The sequence below is a fragment of the Lipotes vexillifer genome, unplaced genomic scaffold (assembly GCF_000442215.2).
Source record: "Lipotes vexillifer unplaced genomic scaffold, Lipotes_vexillifer_v1.1 scaffold518, whole genome shotgun sequence".
In the NCBI taxonomy this organism is placed as follows: Eukaryota; Metazoa; Chordata; class Mammalia; order Artiodactyla; family Lipotidae; genus Lipotes; species Lipotes vexillifer.
The window spans coordinates 104,061-122,130 of record NW_006780945.1 but is presented as its reverse complement, the minus strand read 5'-3'; the positions used below and the strand labels follow the sequence as shown (position 1 = coordinate 122,130).

Sequence of the window (18,070 nt, the reverse complement as noted above, 5' to 3'; positions counted from 1 at the left end):
CCCCCCCCCGCGCCAAGTCTGGGTAGCAGGATAGCTGTGGGGTTAGGACATTGCAGAATGTGTGCACGGTCCTGAGAAGCAGGATTAGGGCCTGGGGTAAGGGCTCAGGGCCTTAAAGATGTGTGGATTCCTCCCAAGCCTGCATTTGCACACTCAAAAGCACCAATGTTACCCTTGGTTACAGGGTTGGGATCAAGTGGAGGGGCAGGCCAGGCAGGTACTCCTTGGAGGTGGCCCAGGTAGCGGGGCCTCTCGCAGCCCGCCCAGGACATCCGTGCGAACCTCTGCCCTGGAATGTACTTTATGCCACGCCCTTTCCTGGATACACTTTTTCCTGGTGACAGCTGTCTGCTGGGGCTATGAGCTCCTCAAACTGATTCTTTGCTGGGACCACCCAGATGCTGCATAAATGCAGGTCTTTCCTCGAGTGGAGATTAAAATACAGATGTGATTTAGTTTGCTAAAGTTGCCATAACAAAGTACCACAGACTGCGGGGGGCGGGGGGAGGTTAAACAACAGAAGTGTATTGTCTCCTAGTTCTGGAGGCCGGAAGTCCGAGATCAAGGTGTTGGCAGGGTTGGCTGGTCCTGAGGGTGTGAAGGAGGACCTGTCTCAGGCCTCTCCCATAGCTTCTGGCGGTTGTTGGTCATCTTTGGCGTTGGTTGGCCTGTGCAAGCATCACCTCCATCTTTGCCTTTATCTGCACATGGCATTCTCTCTGTGTATGTGTCTGGGTCCAGTTTTCCCCTTCTTATAAGGACACCAGTCATATCAGATCAGGACCTACAGTAATGACCTTATTTCAACTTGGTCGCCTTTGTAAAAGCTCTACCTCCAAATAAGGTCACATTCTGAGGTTTTGGGGGTTAGGACTCCAAAATATGATTGGCGGGGGTTGCACAATGCAACCCACAACAAGATGGTGACCATTTGAACCTAGAAAGGGTTTGTGGGCAGAGATACCAATGAATACAGGCATGGCACTGCCATGGGTTCTGCGGGAGATGGGATCATCTGGGGGCCCCATCTCCCAGCCTTGTGGAGCTGTTGCACGCAGGTGGCACCATGGTAACGTGAAAACAGGTCAACGGGATGAAGATAATCCGAAATCTGAGAGTCGCAGCTTGGGTCCTGCCATAGAACGTCTCCCTGGGCTGGCAAAATGCCCCTCGTGGGGAAGACCGCAGGACAAAGATGCCGCCTGTACATTTGTTGCAGTTTATTCACAGATGTTCACGGCAGATGTCTTGGCCACTGACTCAGCAACGAGGCCGGACGGATGAGCCGCTCTTCTCTGCTCCTCGTGTTTTGGTGTTTTAATTAACCGACTCACTGGAGTGATGTTTGGGGCAATGCACAGAATCTACATCTGGCTTTGCTGCTGCAAGTTGTTTCCGGGGTGAGAGCGGTGGCGTGCAGGGACAATGGGCCCTCATCAGACTGCAGCTTGGGCATGTCAGACAGTCCTGCCCGTGCCTTGCACGTGAGACGGGAGGAGAGATGAAGCCAGAACTCCCGTCAGCTGCATCTGAGACATCGTCATGGATGCCCGGATCCACGGTGGGCATTTTAAAGTGAAGCCTTTCCCTTCCTGCCTGCCCAGAATCGGCTGTGCTCATCCATCTTATCTGCATAATTTCAAGCACCATTAATAGTACATTGGCATGAGGAAAAATTACCAAGCTCTTCCTCCCTCCATGAGTGAAATTGGGTTTAGTAGAAAATTAGTTGACTTAACTGGAAAATAATGAAAGTTTGAGAGGAGAATGTTTAAATAAGGAGGACGAGGACGGGAAGCTCGGCTGTGTAGCCCCGGCCCCTGTGGAAATCGGTCTCCTGGCAATTTTGTTTGTTCAGTGTTTGTTCAAGGGAAATACTGGGGAGGGTCCCCGGAGAATGACAAAGGCAGGGACCACATCCTGTCCCTCGTGCTCAGCCCAGCTTGACCAAGCTGCAGCCAGTAAACCCTCTGAGGAGCCAGTCCAGGCAGGCCTCAGGGTTTGAACCCGTTCAGATCTGTCTGTGACTGGCTCAAAGTGGCCTGAACTAGCCAGCTTAAGGCAGCCACTGGGGGGATGGTGCTGCCATTCCCTGGAGTGGGGGGAGGGGAGAGGAGAGAAAAGCACTGATTTTGGGGGGCACATGAGGAAGACCTTGAATTTGGGTTTAGACACACTGAATTAGAGGTGCCCACGTGGAGGCAGCTGAGTGATGGGCCGCGGGGGCTCAGAATGGAGACAGCATCTCGGCAGCCGCTGGTAACTGAACACAAGTGTGAATAAAATTGCCAAGTGATAGGGGAAGAGGCCTGAGAGCAAAGCCTTAAGAAACAGCAACACTGAAAGGCTTCTTGGGGAGAGAGGTGCTGGCAGAGGGACTGAGGAGGAGTGGGCACCCATGGAGAAGATGCTTCTAGAAGGAGGGCGTGGCCAATGATGTCACATGCTCACAAAAACTAAGAAGGAGACTGAAAAATGTCCGCAGCATTTGGTCACATGGGCGTCATTGTTGACCCTAGAAAGAGCCATTTTGGTTGAGTTGTGGGGACAGAAGCCAGAAATGTGTGGGTTGTGGAATGAGGGGGCTGCTGAGGAAACCAGCAGCGAGTTAACTTCTCCAAGGAGTTGAGCTGTGAGCGGGAGGAGAGAGAAAGAGAAGTGGGGGGACAGTGGAGTCGTAGATGGTGTGTGAGTTTCTTGGGGCTGCTGAAACAAAGTACCACAAACTGGGGGATTATTGTCTTCCAGTTCTGGAGGCCAGAAGTCCGAAATCAAGGTGTCGGCAGGGTTGGTTCCTCCTGAGGCTGGTGGAAGACTGTTCCATGCCTCTTCTAGATGCTGGGAGCCTCAGGCTTTCCTCAACTTGTAGATGTCTGTTTTCTCCCGGTGTCATCACACCATCTTCCTTCTATTGTGTCTGTCTCTGTGTCCAATTTCCCCTTCTTGTGAGGGCACTAATGACCTCACCTTAACTTGACCATCTGCAAAGACCATTTCCAAATGAGTCACATCCCAGATACTGGGGTTAGGACTTGAACATCTTTTGGGGAGAATACAATTCAGCCCATAACAGAGTTTTGCATGTTTATTTTTCAAGATGGGAGAGTTGTAAGCAAGTTTAAATGCTGGTGTGAAGGAACCAGAAAAGGGAGGCATTGAAGCCACAGGAGGGAAGATAGTATCATGCTTGGTGGCCCAAGAGGATGGCCCCCAGGAGGAATGAGAAGAGGGTAGGATGTGGTGGGGGCACCGATGGGGCTACAGGGATGGAGGCATATGCCCACTGATGCTTTTTATTTTATCTTTGATGTAGGAGGGATGAACATCTGCTGGGAGTGAGGGGGAGGGGGCGGGAGGTGTGAGGAGAGTGGACGAGACCAGAACACCCTGAAGGCCGCCCTGGATTTGTGATGTGTTAGCCCTTAACAAAGAGATTTCAACCAAATATGGCAAAATCTTATGACTTGACAAGGCTGGGAAGTGGGAGCACAGATACTCATTATCTCACTGTATTATTTTCTATAATTTTCTGGATGCTCGAAATACTTTATTGTTCAATCCGAAGAGAGGAGGAAGAGCTGCATCCAGCATCTGCTTGGCACTTAGCAGACCCTGTACACAGTGGTTCTTTCTCCCCCACCTATTCCCAGAGGAGGCATGAGAGGCAAATGACTAATTTACACTAAAACACTGCATCCCCTCTCCCTTCTGGTTTGTTTGTTTTTTTGGCTGTGCCACGTGGCTTGCAGGATCTTAGTTCCCCGACCAGGGATCGAACCCGTGCCTCCTGCAATGGAAGCGTGGAGTCCTAACCACTGGACCGCCAGGGAAGTCCCGCCTCTCCCTTCTTTTGTCTTCTTCCTCCTTGGGTTCCAAGGAGGCATTTAAATCTGCGTAGCGGGATCATGTTCGGTGTAGCTGAACACCGAGGAAGATGAGGGCCTCTGCTGCTGGGGGCCCAGAGCCTCGCTGGTCTCTGCCCTTCATCCTTCCCCGGGATCCAGGAGGGATGATTCCCTGCGCCTCCCCCTCCACGCTGCTCTGAGCCGCAAAGAGTGGGAGTCTGTCTCTTGCAAATCAAGGCCCCTAAGCCTTGACCTTGGCCCGTAAGTGTGACCTCACGGATGTAGTGGCCGAGGCGCCTTTTCCAGCTCCGGCCTGGTCCACATTGGGGCTGGGAGGTTGTAAAGGAAGAGCGATTTAAAAGAAATCACAGGCCCTCAGGAAAGGTCCACGCAACCCAAGTGGGGTGGGGAGAACTTGGGGGGAGTCAGAGAAGAAATTAAGGGAGGGCTGGCTTCTGAAGGCTTTTGAAGGAAGTTGGTAGGGAGGTGGGATTCCTTCCGGGGGGGCGGCGGGAGGGAGGCATCAGTACATCTTCAAATCTGAGGAGCCATGGGTTCTTGTAAACAGAGGTGGGGTCCTGAGCAAGGGGAGGTCTTGTCCCATGGTGGCTGGAGAGGGGGAAGGTGGACAGTGGGATGAACTTCCTGGAGACTGAAGTGCCCCCCACAGGAGGGATAAAACTCCACTGCTCTGGGCTCAGAGCAGGGGCAGGGCCGGCCTAGGACTCCTTTTATTCCTAATGAAGCTGGCAGAAGCATAGGATGGTACAAATAACCCCTAGCACTCCTTCTGACTTCCCTGAAATCATAAAAGGGCCCTGGTCAGGAGAGGATTTATCTTGGGAGCCAGACTGTTCTGGAACGGACCCAGATTACCCTACGGTTCGTGGCGGCACTCCAGGGCTGTGTCTTTCCTTTAACCCAAGTCCCCCACAGGGCTTGTTCCAGTGGGATTGAGAGCAGAGTCTCACCCATCTTTGTTTCCTCCATGGGTTGGTTCCTCACAAAGGTTTGTGGAACTGGATAGAACAGCGAGAGCCCCTAGGACCTGAGAATCCCCGGAAGAACTGAAAACCAACATCCCAGTGGCAGGCCCCACCCCAGAGCGGAGAGGTGGCACCTCTGGGACCGACCTGGCCATCAAGAACCAACACGGGCTTCAGTGACCCTCACCTGCACCCGGGCCTGAGAGCTACCTTCACTGAAATCCTGGCTCGGATGAGAGAAGCCTTGATTCGTGCTCAGCATTCACGTGCACTGTTACATAAATGGGGGAAGGAGGCAGGGGACAGCTAGAGGGATGTGTTCCCAGTCCGGCGGCCCCCAGCGAGCTGGAAGAATGAGCCTGTCATTTCATCCAGCTCTCCTGGGAGCAGCAGCCATATTTTTAGCCCTGAGTTTGCTTACTAGGAGGGAACGCTGGGGAAGAAAGTGTCGGCTTTGGACCACAGGCCCAATGCAGGCCGCCCAGTGCAGGCCGCCCAGTTCCATTTCCGAATCCTCCTGCCTGTGTTTCCTTTGGGCTTTGGCTAAGGAGTGGCTTTTCCTTTGAACTCCCTTTTCTTCTGAGCCCTGACTCCACTGGGGACCTGACCGTTCTCTTTAGCTGTGATCCCTGACCCTCCAAGGGCACTGAGACACCTGCCTTTTCAGGAGACGGAAGCTGCAGGTGAGCCCATCGTGAGGGCTTCGTAAGGCTGCTTTTGTTGGCTCAGGAAGGTCAGCTCAGGCTGGGCAAGAGAAGAAAACCCTGCAGGAGAATTTAATTCCTTCCTTGTTAGTGATCCTAACCTACCTGCTAAAGCAGCTCGTTAGAAGCCCAGTTAACTTTCTGGGTTTATTTCTCTGTGGTCCTCACGCTCTGGGGAAGGGGCGGCAGCCGCTCTAACAATAGCCGTGAGAGAGAGACGGGGTCAATGTCTTAGTGCTCAGGGGGTGGGCACCGGACGGGGTCAGAGGGCTAGCAGGCCCCAGAGGAGACAAAGGTCCTGGGCTGCCCAGGCGGGGTGCTCCCAGTAATGAGATGGGTCCAGGGAAGCTGAAGTTCCCCATGGGTACTTAGCGCCTGGAGGCAAAGATCTTTGAGCTTTGTAAGGATTCTTTTTAATTAGGTCCATCCCACACAGAGAAGACAGAGAAGGAGAGAGAATAGTTTGTTCCAGAATTTGAGCACTACCTGGAGAGATTATTTCTAGCCACAGACCAAAGGCACAGGGAGAAATAAAACCAGAGAATTTTTAGCCTAGAAGGAACCGTGGAGATTTGTCCATGTATCATGGAACGGGAGTGGAGGTGGACACCAGCGCGATTCTGTGCCTGCGCGAGGTCACCCAGCAAGTTCGTGCTGGAGCTTACGCCCAGGGCTGCTCTTCACCGTGTAGAACTCAGCATTTTGATTCCTAGCTGAAGTTTGTTTTTTTTTTTTGCTTTTGGGCGTAGATGATATTTTTTTCTCTGCCTTGTCCCATTTACCCATTCACCTTTTGATCTTTTAGCAAAGAGTAACAGCCATCCTGCTCTGGCTATTTGCTGAGCCCCTGCATTGTGGGGGGCCCTGGAGAAGATGGGGACAGGGGTGCCTTTGGGAGTCAGAGTGCTGGGCGTGCACTTGTGCGTCTGGGCATGGAACCGTGAGTGTGGACAGTTTGGTTTTGGTTCTTTAAAAAAAATTGTAGCAAAGTATATACAACGTAAAATTTACCATCTTAACCGTGTGCGGTTCAGTGACGTTAGGGTCGTTCACATGGTTGTACAACCATCCCCACCATCCATCTCCAGAGCCTTTTCCCCTTCCCAGACTGAAACGGTCCCCATTAAACCCTAAGTCCCCATCCCCCACTGCCCCTGACAGGTTGGCTTTCAAGGGTGGATTAATCTGGGTTGGGCAGCAGGACCAGATGACCAGGTGACCTGTAGAAAGGCTCTTTTTCCCTAGATCACTCCTTCCCCCACCCCCTTCATCTGTATTTAGACTCCCACTCAGGTGGCCTGGGGACATTTGGAAATTCATTCCAACCACCCAATTTGGCAATTCCACGGAAACTTCCCAAGCGTTGGGGGTGGTAGTGGGCGGGCAGGGGAGGCTAAGTGGGTGCATCTGAAGCCCCTTCATGCTGAGAGGCTGCTTGACCCCCTCTCACCAGGGCCATGGGGGTGGGGAGGCTCTGTGAGCCCCTCCCGACAGAGCCCTGGGCTAAGAGTCGGAAGAGAAGTGAACTTGACATTGGAATTAGGAAAATGTCTGGACAGGGGTCTTTTGAGGAGTCAGCACGGAAGGTGGAATTGTACAGCTGAGCCTCCCTGGGCACCTTTGTCTGAAGGTTGTCAAGAGACAGCGTTTTTCAATTCATGTCACTGCTCCAACCAACCACTCAGAGTAAAATTGCCCATAAAAGTGAACTTAAATTACAAGTGATGAAACCACAGCCCCCTCTCCCCTCGGCTGACCCTCTGTGCTCTCCGGACGAGCTCAGATTCCTTGTGACAAGAGTAATGAGGAAGCTTCAGACACATTTCCAGTGAAGTCACCGTAAATTGAAAATCTTTGTTTTCTAGGGTTGGGGGGACTGTGGGTCTCCTCGTTAACTCCTCCTGGGAAGGGGACCTGCCGTCTCTGGACCAATTTGTCTCTCCTCCTCTCCTTCCTGCTGTGATGTCCTTTTGGGACCCGTGGGGCCACTTGTGTCCAGTCCAGACCAGGAGGCTACTCAGCTAATAACCCTCGGCGACGCCCATCAGCCCTGGGCCCCTCTCACTCACCCAGCCCCTCTCCCCTAACATGCTTTTCTTGACCATATTTTCAACCTTTAAACCAGTTCTTCCAGGGGTGGGGGGAGGGCGGGTTCCCCTGGTTCATTACCTTGTGAATTCATTCATGAACACAACAGTACTTATTGGGTCAGATCCTGTCCCAGCTCTGGGCTTTCAAAGATAACCTGGCCCTGCCCTGGAGGGGCCCCGGTTGTGAGGAGGTGACTCAGGGCAGTGCAGAGGGATGGTAGGGAGGGGAGTGGGATACTGGGGCAGGGGGATCGAGGGAGAAGGGCGTCTCACTCTGACCAGAGGTCCAAGGAGGGCTTCCTGGAGGAGGAGGCAAGGTTTGAGTCCAGGAACAGGAGGTGAGAAGTCTCTGGAAAGGATCAGATGGAGCCAGGGATGACTGACCAGGTTGACATCGTGGAAGGATCTCTCTAGAAAAGAGTCAGGCAATACAGGAGGGAGGCAGAATGGAGAGGAAATTATCTCAAGATTCTAGCTGAAAAATGACCGGGACCTTCAGTGAGGGGTGTGCGTGTTGGGCATGGGGATGGGGTAAGGAGTTGCCAGACTTGGAAATTCAGAAGGTGAACCTGATGACTAAAGTAATAATAATCAACAGAACTTTCACGCTCCTTGCCCCACTTGATCCTGCCAGGAACGCTGTGAGGTAGGCATTTTTATTTGTCTTTTGCTGATGAGAAAAATGAAATCCCTAGAGGCTTATGGCCCCTCCAAAGTTAGCAACAAAACTGGGACTGCGCCCAATCTCTGCTGTCAGCCCGGGGCTCCAATTTCAGCATGTCACTGTGGTCCCGTGACCCACCATTGTGCTGTCTGATGCCCGGTGGCCCTGGGGAGGAAGGAGAGCTCAGTGGGTGGGAGTGTGGGCGCTGGAGCCCACTGCCTGGGTTCCAGTCCCAGCTCCACGCCTTCCTGGCTGTATGATCCTGGGTAAATGAGTAAACCTCTCTGTTTCCTAATCTGTAAAGAGGGGAGCAGGATGGGAACGGGCCTGATCTCATAGGGTAGTTGCCCAGATGAAAGGAATTGAAGAATCGATGAGTTGAAAGCACGTAGAATGGTGCCTGTGTTCAAAATGGTAGCCATGAAGGTGAGGAAGATGACACAGGCTCTAGGAAGTCAGTGTCGGGTCATTTTCCCAGGAGAGGGCTGTGACTTGCTTATCTGGCCTCTCAGTGGCCCTGGTGTCTGGGGCTGGGGCCAGGGGTGTGGTTAGGGTTGAGGCAACCAAAGGAAGCCCCCATGACTTTTTTGGCACCACCCATGGCCACAGAGGGACAACATGTTGCCTGGTAACCAGCCGGAAAGGCAGTGTGGGAAAATCAAGCATGTGACTGGTGCAGGTAGCAGCAGCTAGACCCACCTACGGTTCATATTTTCAGAATCGTCTTAATTTTCCCAGACCCAGATTCCATGAGGGAGGAACAGCCACCCGCTTCCTCACTTCTGCAAGAGGAATCATCACCTTGTCTTTCTATTTGTGGTTCTCAATTGAGTGGAGGAAGTGGGGAGGGGGACTGGGGTCTGTCCTAAACCCGGAGTTTCTGTAGCCCAGGACAAAAATGATGCTCCACCTGACTGGAGGGCTTTGGGGTGTGAGAGGCAGCCACACTGGAAAGAAAACAGGGATCCTACAGAGGAGAATGTAAAACCTGCTCGCCACTTAAAAATACCACCAAATATTTCATGAAGTCTCCAGGTTGTGGGAACTGTTTCCTGTGATGGCTCCAGACCCCTGGGGTCCTGGGCTTATTCCCCTTTGCTTTCTGAGTAATTCAGCAAAACAGCACGCCCTGCCTTAGAAGCCCTGGGTTTGAGAATCCTGTGTGGCCGTCTGGTTGGAAAGAGGGACTCATTGGAGGGTTGGACGGGTGGAGACAGGGGTGGGGGGGGGGTGCATGGCCATTTTTAAGTTTATAGATAAGAAACGGGGAGAAAATGGTTAAAAGATTTTTGCACTCCTCTCTCCCCACTTAGCAGCAAAGGTTGTACCACTGGGGGAGCCAGCGTGGGGAAGCTGAGTGAGGCTGGGTGCACTGGCGGGGGGAGGGCATGCCCTTCTCTGCCGGCCATAGACCAACCCCTGATGCCTTGATCCCCGTCGCCCGAAGCTCCCCGTGACATCTTTCCATCATGGCCTTGTCATCAGGTTATCATCAACATCGCTGAAAAGGCCGCGTTAGGGCAGTTTGCTCAGCGGACAGTGTTTACCGAGCCTCTGTGGGTGTCTTGCTGAATGTGAGCTAGATAGTGCAGAGGCGTCCAGGTGCTACTTTTCCACATGGCTTGAATTGTCTCAAGGAGCCGGAGATGGGACCCAGGGAACTGATGATAACTGTGGCCTTTTGCCATGTGGGTCCCTGAAGGGGCTCACCGGGAGGTCTCACGGATGCCTTCCAGCATCTGGACCACGAATCCAAGGGAGGCGGGAATGGGGGAGGTGGGCAGCTGCTGGGGGGCTTCCCTGGGGGCCGACACTACTCTCTGCCTGGCTCAGCCGCTCAGTACAGACTGACTGAGTCATTCATCTAAAAGCCTCATCATCTCTGCAGTGGGTGTGTAGTCAGGCTTAGCAAAGGCTCCCGGATGGTGGGCAGGGGCATCCAGGACAAAGTTCACGCTGGCACTGTGGGGGCCAGGCAGGGGGCTTTGAGCCTGTCTCCAGGGAGGTGGACTGGGCAGATGGGAGGCCGTGTCCTTCAGGCTCCAGTGAGATGATCCAAAGTCTCCACCCTGGGTCACCAGTGGCAGCCCTGTTCCCATATGAAAGCCTCTGAGTAAGTGACCCAGCAGGCAGGGTCTGCCTGTGGGGCAGCGCTAGGCATCTCCGTGGGCCAGGAGCCAGTCAACAGAGCGGGATTATATCTTCTGGGGCACAGGTTTGGGGACCCTTCAGCTCCTAACAAATGCTGAAGCTGTGCTGAGGACCTCGGCAGGTGTTTATGGCACTTTGTGAACATTGGGTAAAGGTGCCCCCTCTGGGTGGACACAGCCCTGCAGGGATCAAGTTTGTGCAAATTAACAGAAGGTGCTCCTTCCTTCTGGCAGGTAGCCCAGGCCAGGTACAGTCTTGGCAAGCTAGCCGGGGCTGGATCTCAGTCCCATTTGCCCCTCGTTGGAGTCTCTTGTGCAGTGAGAAACCTATACAACCGTACATGGCTGCCCTGTTTGCTTCCTCTCCAAGAGTTCGCCAGGATTCATGCACTGACCTCACTTTCCTTTACAGTGTTCTCCCCGCCACTTATTCTGGGCTATGGGAACAAGGGTGGGCTCCAGGTCCCCCCAACGCAAGCCTGTTTGGGAAGAGGGGTTTTTGCTGGCTGTGGGTCCCTCTCGGGGCTCGGCCTCTGAAGGGTTCTTCTCTCAGTAACTTAGGGGTGCCGCCAGGCCGGGGGAACTGCCCGCTCACCATGCCCCTGCCTTTCGACCTCATCTACACTGACTACCACGGCCTGCAGCAGATGAAGCAACACATGGGACTCTCCTTCAAGAAGTACCGGTGAGAGGGCAGCGGGACGGTGGTGATGGCCCACGGCAGCCCCCGGGGTCTGGCTGCCGGCTTGTCCCCCAAGGTGGGGGATTGCGGTGGAGAGAAGGCTCCCCCTCCCCCACTGCCTTCCTTCTCTGACAGCTCTGCCTCCTGACTAAGGCCGACTCAGATGACAATTAATAAACCACAGCCACACGATCCAGGCCCCTGTGCTGCTGGACAGGCTGGGGGGCAGGGTCAGAGCTGACCCAGATGGAGGGGGCAGGGGAATTGCAGGGAGTGGTGGAAGGGAACAAGGCAGGTAACGGGGCGTCAGCGCCCCCCGACTCCCTCCTTCACCCCACCCCCTCCAGGGCAGGAGGAAGGCCAATGCCATAGCTCTGTCTCTCTGCAGCCAGCCGGGTATGGGGTTTAATTTAGCACAGAGAGCCCCGCTATTTATTACGTTTGCTCTAGTCTCATTGACTATCCCACATGATTTTATTAGGAAAAAAAAAAAGTGACAGGCAGCATTATTGCTTTTATTATTAATGCATGTTCTCCGTGCACTGGGGGCCTCTTCCTGCCATTCCCGCCTCTTCCGGGGGAGGAGTGCCGACCTCAGCAGTCTGGACAATTCTGGGTCACCGGCAAGGACTCTGGGTGAGGGAACTCCTTGTAGGGGCGTCTGAGTCTCAGCGGTTTTCTTCAGGTGCCTACTCCGGGGTGGCCCAGATGGAGGGAGAGTTTCTGGGCTTTGGCCCATTGACAGCAGCCTCAATGGGCCAAAGGGTGGGACAGAGCCTCCACCGGCTGGGAGGCCCATCTGAAGTGGCCACACTTGCAGGAGACTTTGAGGCATGATGGGCACGATGAGCCCGTGGCAGTGGCTGGTCCCCCTGAGGCCCTGCTCTTCTGCGTCTCGGCCCAGATAACCCAGGCACATCCTGCGGGTGTCAGGCTCCTGGGCAGAGGGACTGTGGACCCCCTGCCCAGGAAAGTAGAAATCGTACAAGTGACCCCTGGGGCAGTGGGGAGGGATCCCATTCCAGGCTGGGCCTCCTCTTCTAGGCTCCCTTGGGGGCAGCTGTAAAAACTAACAGTTTCTGAGTTAGTGGTCCCTGGTTCAGGTGTATCACTAAGACCCTGAGACAGTTATCCCCATTTCACCAATGGGGAAGCTGACCCAGAGAGGTTAAGGCACTTGCCCGTGGTCACACAGCCAGCTAGTGTCTGAGCCCAAGCCCTGACCACACATCACAGTATCCTGACCAGCCACCTTCGGGTTACAGAGCCCACGGCTGGCACAATCCTAGCCCAGGGAGACACAGGGAGGTTGGTGACCCTGGTTCCTGGTCCCGGGGGGGGGGTGGACAGGTGCCGCATCCGGGTCATCGACACCTTCGGGACAGAACCTGCATACAACCATGAGGAGTACGCCACGCTGCACGGCTACCGGACAAACTGGGGCTACTGGAACCTCAACCCTAAGCAGTTCATGACCATGTTCCGTGAGTGTCCGGCCGCTGGGAGGCGGTGGGGGCCTCTCCGAGGTGGCCCGGGAGGAGGCAGGTCCCATTCCTTCCTCTCCTTCCTTTTGGGGCCTGTGTGGGGGGTGGGGGTGGGGAACACACCCCCTTGGCGTGTGCCCTTGGACGGGAAAGCCTCGTTCCCCTCTCTGCAAATGTGTGAGCCACAGAGGAAGCCTCTGGTGGTGTGCAGGGAGGGGGCAGCCTGGGTGCGGGGGGGAAGCATGGTGACCTTTCCAACACCCGGAGGACGCAGCCTTTGTCCTCCTGGAGCCCACGTTGCTGTCTTGCTCTCGAGAGTGGCTCAGCACAGGCTTCCAGAACAAAGAGGGTTCCATGGCCTTTGAGAGAGACATTCCAACGTGGAGGGAGACTTAAGTGAGTGGCGAGGGGGCAGCATAGGGAGGCTTTCTAAGCAGAGGGAACAGATGTAGTGAAGATGGATATGGAAAGAACGGAAGGTTCTGGAAGTGCAAATGCGCTGGGAGGCTCCAGCGTTGGGGATAATGGGAAGTAAGGCTGGGGGGTGGGGTGGCTGGGGCCCCTGTGGGTGACGAGCTTCGGGCAAGGGATGCCATCTGAGCTGAGCTTTCGCGATGTTTTTAAAAAAATATTTATTTAATTTATTTATTTTTGGCTGCTTTGGGTCTTCGTTGCTGCGCGCGGGCTTTTCTCTAGTTGCGGTGAGCGGGGTCTACTCTCGTGTGCAGGCTTCTCATTGCGGTGGCTTCTCTTGTTGCGGAGCACGGGCTCTAGGCGCGTGGGCTTCAGTAGTTGCGGTTTGCGGGCTCTAGAGTGCAGGCTCAATAGTTGTGGCACATGGGCTTAGTTGCTCTGCGGCATGTGGGATCTTCCCGGACTAGGGCTCGAACCCGTGTGCCCTGCATTGGCAGGCGGATTCTTAACCACTGGGCCGCCAGGGAAGCCCGCTTTCGTGATTTTTAATGAGACTTTAAAATATATACACACTGACCTCCCCTCTTACATGGAGCGCGCTGAAAATAATTTAACCTTTTCTTGACAACTCAGGGTCAATGCTCTATCTCTCTGGTGTGGGGCCTGCCCTGAGGGGCCGGCAGAGGTGTGCGGAGCCACGTCCCCTGCTGAGTGGCCCCTTCTCCTGTCGCTGTTTGGTGTGGCGCCTTTTCTCCTACTTAGGAGACTGTCAGCTGTCACTTTTAATCGTCGTCAAGCTATCTGCATCCAGCAGCATCTTGGACGTCTAATTGGCGGCTCTTTGAAGGCTGTGGGTCAGAAAGCCGGATAAGCGCCCTCGTTAGGATTGTCTCTAAATTAAGAGTGAGCTTGATTCCAAGCAGGGTCCCGAGGAACTTGCTCGTAAGTAAAGTAGCTGACCTCTGCTGAGCCTGTCAAATGAATGCCTCCCTTTTGGGTGCTTAGGGACTGCTTTTGTATTACTCTTCCGGTTCTAAGCTGTATTAGAGGCAGACAAGATTTCTGAATAATACATGAGTAATGGCTTGATTGGATCCCAGAAGGTTGGGAAGGTGGGAAGTTTCCTTGGAGCCCAGATGAGGAAACTGAGGCCCAGAAAGGTGGAATGTCCTGTCTGAGGTCACGTGGCTCTGTGGGGACCAGACTCCCTCCCCATAGCCCGTTGCAAGGTTGTATGAGGCTTCTCCAAGAGAAGAGTGACTGTCCTAACAGGTCATCTGGTGGCATTGTGCTCCCAGCAGAGTGATTGGAGTGGGATGGGTCCTGAGGAGATTTCTGGAGGGAAAGGAAGTGGGGGTGGGTAATGGTGGTGATGCTGTAGGCTGTGGAAACAGCATATGTGATAGCAGAGCAGAAAAAAATACCATTGAGAATCTGGGAGCAGAGGGGTGGGGTCTTTTAGCAAAGATTCCAGAGTTTACATTGGATATGGTAATTCGAGGTTCACTGTAGGTTCTTGAGCTAGGGAATATCATGGAGAAATTTTTTTTTTTTTGGTCACGCCAGGCAGTTTGCGGGATTTTAGTTCCATGACCAGAGATCGAACCCAGGCCCTCGGCAGTGAAAGCACGGAGTCCTAACCACTGGACCTCCAGGGAATTCCTCCTCCAAATTTTTTGAGATGCATTATTCTGGCAGACTGCAGATGTCCAAAGGGACAGTGGTAGAGGACGGGGAAGCAGGAGATGGGTTAAGAGCCCTCTGTGATAATCTACACTGAGAAAATGAGGACTTGCCCTGGGGTAAAACCCACTGGATCTAGAGTTCCAAAGCTGGCAAACTCCTACTTGTCCTCCAAAACCCCATGTCAAATGTCTCTTCTTTTTACTGTCACTTTCACTGATCACCGTATCTATTCCAGGTAGAATGTTTTTATAACTCTTCAACCTAATTCAGTTAAAGCATATATTGAAATAGAGTTATTTGCTTATATATTTATTTCCACTGATAGATTATGTATGAATCACTCAAAAAGGAGCCACTGACTGATTTATCTTTATTTCCCTGGAGCCTATCAAGGTCCTCAGAAAAATGTTAATTGACTGAATCAATTAAAGAACTAAAAAGAGACTTGCCTGTCTTAATGATATACCAAGTCCAGGAAGGAATTCATGAGCAGACCTCTTTCCCCATCTATTGATAGCTGGTTGATTTCCCCAAAGAGCTAACTGGGAGGCTGGCTGCCTCTCCCTGCCTTGCCCTGCCCCCAGGAGCTCTTTGCTTAATGGTCCCTGTTGTTTTAGTTGGTTGCAATACTTTGTTGTCCCACGCCCACTAGTTTAGCTAATTTTTCTAAACCTGTCCCTTCTGGTGGAGTTGGTGGAATGAGATTTTCTTCATCTCTGAGAATAGGGAGGAAATGGCAAACGGGAGAAAGACCTGGGTGCAGCCCCAGCTAGAGCCAGAGGGTAGGGACAGAGGCCAGGGTGGGGCTGGGCAGGCAAACTGGGTCAGGGAGGGTCCCTGGCCTGGCAGAGCCTCCTGAGACAGGAGAGCTGCCTGAGCTCTGACCGTCACAGAAACAACTGCAGGCCTCCAGGGCCCCCCTTATGCCTCTGAAGCCCTAGAGGAGAGATCAGCCCGTCCTTATCGTGGTCGGATTTTCAGACTCATGAATCCGTGAGCTTTCTGGGGCACTTCGACAGAAAACCACCACCTCTTCTAAGGTGCACCAGATGTTGATTATAAATTTTGTGGGTATTGAGAGGGATGGGTAGACATATTGTGTTAAATCTACACATTTGATTAAACTATGCATCCCAATTTCAGAAATGCTAAAATGTGAAAAAACATGCATCTGAAATGAAGAAATAGGGTATTTGGCATCAGGGCTGTTCTGGGAAATCAAGGGTGTATGGCTGTTACCAACCTACTCCCCGCAGCCTCTCCCACTGGGTTTAATTGGGTTCCATAAGCATTCTATTCAAGGTCCTGTATGTGGAACGGAGGGATCATGTGACTTGCAAATGGATGGCACTTGTGCCTACACCTCTACCCTGCCACGGCAGACAGGGCTAATCAGTGACATTCCTGCAAGCGTGGCCGAGGAATTGGAGCCCTAGCTGAAACGCATTCCTTGCCCCTGGTGTGCTCGGTTCTGGGAGGTGAGGCAGGGTGCGATCCGCGCTTTGCCGGAGACCTAACCACAGTGGATGGGACCACAAGGGAGGGCACGTGGACCCCAGAGAAGTCTTCTGGGAGGAGAGGAGGTGGCGTGTGAGTGGGGCCCTGAAGCGGAATAGGATTTTCTCATCCTGGAAAAGGGTGGTGGGCGCTCCAGGCAGAGGGAAGGGCAGGGCAGAAGCTGGCAGGTATGAACGGGAAGATGTTCCGTGCATTTGTGAGCCAGCCGGCCGGGCGCTCCCGTGTGCTGGGGACACAGCCAGAGCTTTTGCTCTCGTGGGGCTTAGGTTCTGATGATAATACACAACCAAATCAATATATACTGTCACATCTGGTCAGTGAGTGCTGGGACCAAAAATAAAGCAGGGAAAGGAGACAGAGTGGGATTGGGGTCAGGAAAGACCTCTCAGCAGGGCCTTGTGAGCAAAGGGCTGCGTGGAGAGAGGGCTGGGTAGGTGGTAAGAGATGCCGTGGAAGGGGGCCAGGGCACTGATGCTCTCCCCACCCCAAACAGGACCCCTTACCTCCCAGCCCCCTTCCCCATCCTTGCCAAACAGGGAGCCCTCTGATGGGGCTGGGCCGGGTAGGCCCAGGGTGTGCCCTTGGCTGTCTGGTAACCCTCTTCCTGACCTCGTGGTCTGGCTGCAGCTCACACCCCGGACAACTCCTTCATGGGCTTCGTGTCCGAAGAGCTCAACGAGACAGAGAAGCAGCTTATCAAAGGCGGCAAGGCCAGCAACATGGCCGTGGTGTACGGCAAGGAGGCGAGTATCTGGAAGGTGAGCCCCGCTGACCGCAAGCACCAGCCCTCGGCCCCCAGGGGCTCCCAGCCCCAGGATTCGGCTCCCATCCGCCGCCCCCAGCACTGGACAACGGTGGAAAACAGCCCCCACTAATGGGTCGGAAAAGAGGCCTCTAGCTGCCTTTGGAAATACCAGCCCGGGGACTCATGCCTCACCCCTCTCCCTGCTCCCAGGCTTCGCAACAAATTCAAAGAGCTTGACCTTCCACCCTCCCTCGGATGGATCAACAGACACTCTCACCCCGCAAAGGGGGTTTAGGCTAGACGTGGAGATTCTGTGGGATGGGAGGCCGTGGAGAAGCAGGAGAGGCCTAGGAACTGGAACCCCGTCTTCAGGGCGGGGTCCCACAAGAAGCACCACCAGCGTGGGAGGGTACCCACTCACCCCGCCACTGACTTGTCCTCTCTCCTCTTTTCTCTCTGCCCCCCTGGCAACGAGGCAGCTCCAGGTATGCCACGTGTTCCCTTCGCCTCCCGCCCCCCTCTACTCTCTATAGGGTCTCCCCTGGGGGTGCTCCCGAGGCGGGCTCTCCGGGGTTTGTGGCTCCTGTGGATGGACCAGACCAAGGTGGGAGGAGGGTGACGGGGACAGCGGGGTCTCAGGCTCTTCCCCGGGGCCCTCTGAGGGGAGGCAGGCCCTGGAGGTCAGGGTCCAGCTCCGTGTGGCGCGGGGCAGCTCCTAGGATGGGCTGTTGACCTAAGGCAGGCGGCATGAGGCTAAAGGTTAATAATAAAGATGCCGATCGTGGGGAACGTTGAGCAGCCCCCGTACCCCATGTCAAGCCTGTCACATGACCATCTTAGTTAATGATTCTCATGCTGTGTTGATTAGGATTAAGTCCAGCTGTCACAGAAAAGCCCTGAATAATAGTGATTGAGGCAAGATGCAAGTATGTCTTCTTTTCTGTTGACAAACTCTGGAGGTGTCAGTCCTGGCCTGACCCCTGGGGCTTTTCTCCCCTGGTTGACCCGCCCTGTTTAGTTCCCACCCTGGTCTTGCCTCATCATTTAAGATGACCACAGACAGTGCACAGTCATTACATCTGCCCTCCAGCTGTGGGGGGGG

The 18,070-nt window shown here is 54.0% G+C and overlaps 1 protein-coding gene across 2 annotated transcripts in view; it reads left to right on the top strand.

Annotated features, from left to right (window-relative positions):
* The window catches only part of MGAT5B (alpha-1,6-mannosylglycoprotein 6-beta-N-acetylglucosaminyltransferase B), a 65,894-nt gene that overhangs the window by 32,682 nt on the left and 15,142 nt on the right, over positions 1–18,070 (top strand). The window contains exons 9-12 of one of the 2 annotated variants that reach the window (XM_007454299.1): positions 10,993–11,124; positions 12,472–12,605; positions 16,851–16,981; positions 17,448–17,453. In XM_007454299.1, the coding sequence (XP_007454361.1) occupies positions 10,993–11,124; positions 12,472–12,605; positions 16,851–16,981; positions 17,448–17,453 (403 nt within the window). The remainder of the gene's footprint in view (positions 1–10,992; positions 11,125–12,471; positions 12,606–16,850; positions 16,982–17,447; positions 17,454–18,070) is intronic. The other variant, XM_007454300.1, reaches the window with a different exon arrangement.